This window comes from Chanodichthys erythropterus, chromosome 18 (assembly GCF_024489055.1).
Source record: "Chanodichthys erythropterus isolate Z2021 chromosome 18, ASM2448905v1, whole genome shotgun sequence".
Taxonomy (NCBI): Eukaryota; Metazoa; Chordata; class Actinopteri; order Cypriniformes; family Xenocyprididae; genus Chanodichthys; species Chanodichthys erythropterus.
The window spans coordinates 38743092-38745591 of NC_090238.1; the positions used below are offsets into that span (position 1 = coordinate 38743092).

General features: G+C 31.4%; 1 protein-coding gene across 2 annotated transcripts in view; it reads left to right on the top strand.

The window, feature by feature from the left end:
* Positions 1–2500, top strand: part of bmf1 (BCL2 modifying factor 1) — a 40184-nt gene that overhangs the window by 5975 nt on the left and 31709 nt on the right. For both annotated transcript variants that reach the window (XM_067367561.1, XM_067367562.1), the window contains exon 3: positions 818–996. In XM_067367561.1, the coding sequence (XP_067223662.1) occupies positions 818–996 (179 nt within the window). The remainder of the gene's footprint in view (positions 1–817; positions 997–2500) is intronic.

Here is a 2500-nt window from a genome sequence, read left to right on the forward strand (position 1 = left end):
CAGTTGCCGAAATTTTGGTGCATCACCAAATGTCACGCTTTCATAACACTTGTTCGAAAACAGACATCATTTTTGCCATTCCATTTGGTGCCACTAGAGGTTCAGAAATTACACATTTCAGATTTAAAGATGTCGAATCATCAAAATAAAGATGAAATCGATATTGTCATCTGTGTGTGAGGGGGGCATGTTGTAGCTTCATCCACGAAATAGTCAAAACATGACTGTGTGTGAAAAGCACTAATTAAACATCACTGATTTGTTCAATGTTTTCGACCCTCCAAAAACCATGAAACCAAAAGTGTATTTTTTTGCTGTCTCTTTATTTAAAAAATATATTTTCAGTTGCCGAAACTGCCGAACTGTGACTCTTTTATAACACTGATATGTTCGTTTGAGCGACTCAACATGTGGAAGTGTTTGGAAAATTGCATCATTTTCATGCAATTCCATTTGGTGCCACTAGAGGTTCAGAAATTACACATTTCACATTTAAAGTCGGCCTGAAAGGGAAGTTTCCTAGTCTTTTCCTCTCTATTGTGCCGTATATCTGAGTGAAATGCTTCGCAAACAAGAACAAATGTAGGGCGGGGCTTGATTTTGTCTGTGGGAATTGATTGGATGGTTGTGGTTTGCTATTGGTGGATCTCATGTGAGTGACAGGTTGCCCCACCCTCATCATCAGAGAAGATATTCTGATTCAGGATTATAATAAACAATGCAATATTTCAGGAAAATACAAGAAGTGTCCGTTTTGATTTCATGGTGACTTTGTGCCTAATGAGTCATGTGTATTATCCTGGGTTTCTCTGAACAGGTAACGCAGGATTGCTTCTACTAGCGCCGCCCAGCCGCTCTCAGCCTCCAGACGTCGCGCGGCGGGAGAACGTGCAGCCGATGGATCCGCCCGCGCCACGGCCTGCGCACAGCGTCGAAACCCTCATCGGGCAGAAGCTCCAGCTGATTGGAGATCAGTTCTACCAGGAACACATGATGGTGAGTCTGCAGTCGGATCATGAGAGTGTTTTTCAGGATCACAATGGCGTCCGCAGCACAATGAAAGCGTACAGTAGGCTGGCTCATGCTGGACTATGACATTATGTCTCGCTTCAGTGCTCGTTTACACAAAAGCCTTTTCCTTGTGCCATGTTTGTTTTGGCCGGACTGTTTCCTGACTGTAGACTAGTTGTGTGACCCCAAAGACACGAGTTAACTAGGGCAACCCCTCTCTTCCTGTTTACTGCACTCTTTTCCTCCACTGAGTATCCATAACACTGCAGAGTGGATGTAGTGTGTGTTTGTGTCAGTGGGATCATTGAGAGAGTATTATTATATATATTTTTTAATAATATTTAGAATTAGTTTTAATTTTATATTTTTCATTTTAATTTTTGTTAAAGTTTTGGTAACATTGTTGTTTTAACAATGTAAAAAAAAAATGTCTATGCATTTTTTTATTAATTTTTATTTTTATAACTATTATAACTATAATAACCCTGGTTTGTGTCAGTTATTTTAGTGTTATTTATTTATACTTCTTATTAATATTTTAAATTGGCACAAACCAGGGTATTAATAGTTAATTATAACTGAAATAAAAATTCATAAAAACTGCATAGATATATCTTTTTAAAATACTAAAACACAACAAAAGCACTAAAACTTTAACTAAAATTAAAAAGAAAAATGAAATATATATATATATATATATATATATATGTTCATGTATATAATACATATTTTAAATAAAAATAATATATATAAACGTATAACTATATATATACATAAAATAATGATATAAATATATATAATATATATGTAATATAAATGTTAATAAATAAATATTTATATTAATAAATATGTACATGTATATAATATACATTTTAAATAATATATAAAGTCTGAATTTTTTATTAATTTTTATTCCAGCTTTATTTTTAGTTAACTATAATAACCATGGTTTGTGTCAGTTATTTTAATGTTATTTATTTATACTTCTTATTAATATTTTACATTGGCTTTTATTTTATATTTTCATTTTTCATTTTCATTTTAGTTAGTTTTAGTAATTTTGTTGTGTGTTTTTAGTATTTATTTATTTTTTTTTAAATATATCTATGGAGTTTTAATGAACTTTTATTTCAGTTATAATTAACTATTAATACCCTGGTTTGTGTCAGTGTACAGTTATAGTGTTAATATTTTGAATCAGCTTTTATTTGTATATTTTCAGTTTTCATTTAAGTTTAGTAATTTTGTTATGTGCTTTTGTAATTTTTAGTAGTTTTTTATATTAATATTTAGGCTAATTTATTTTTAGTTCAGCTTTATTTTTGTATTTATTTTAAACTAATTTAAATTAGTTATCTTAAGTTTTTCAGCACAAGATCAAATATTCAAAGATAAATAGAGTTTTTGTCTCCTAAAAGAAAGAAGTGATTCTGAACTGCCTGAAATGAGTCGTCAGTAATTTCAGTCTCACTTCCTGCTCAAATCTACA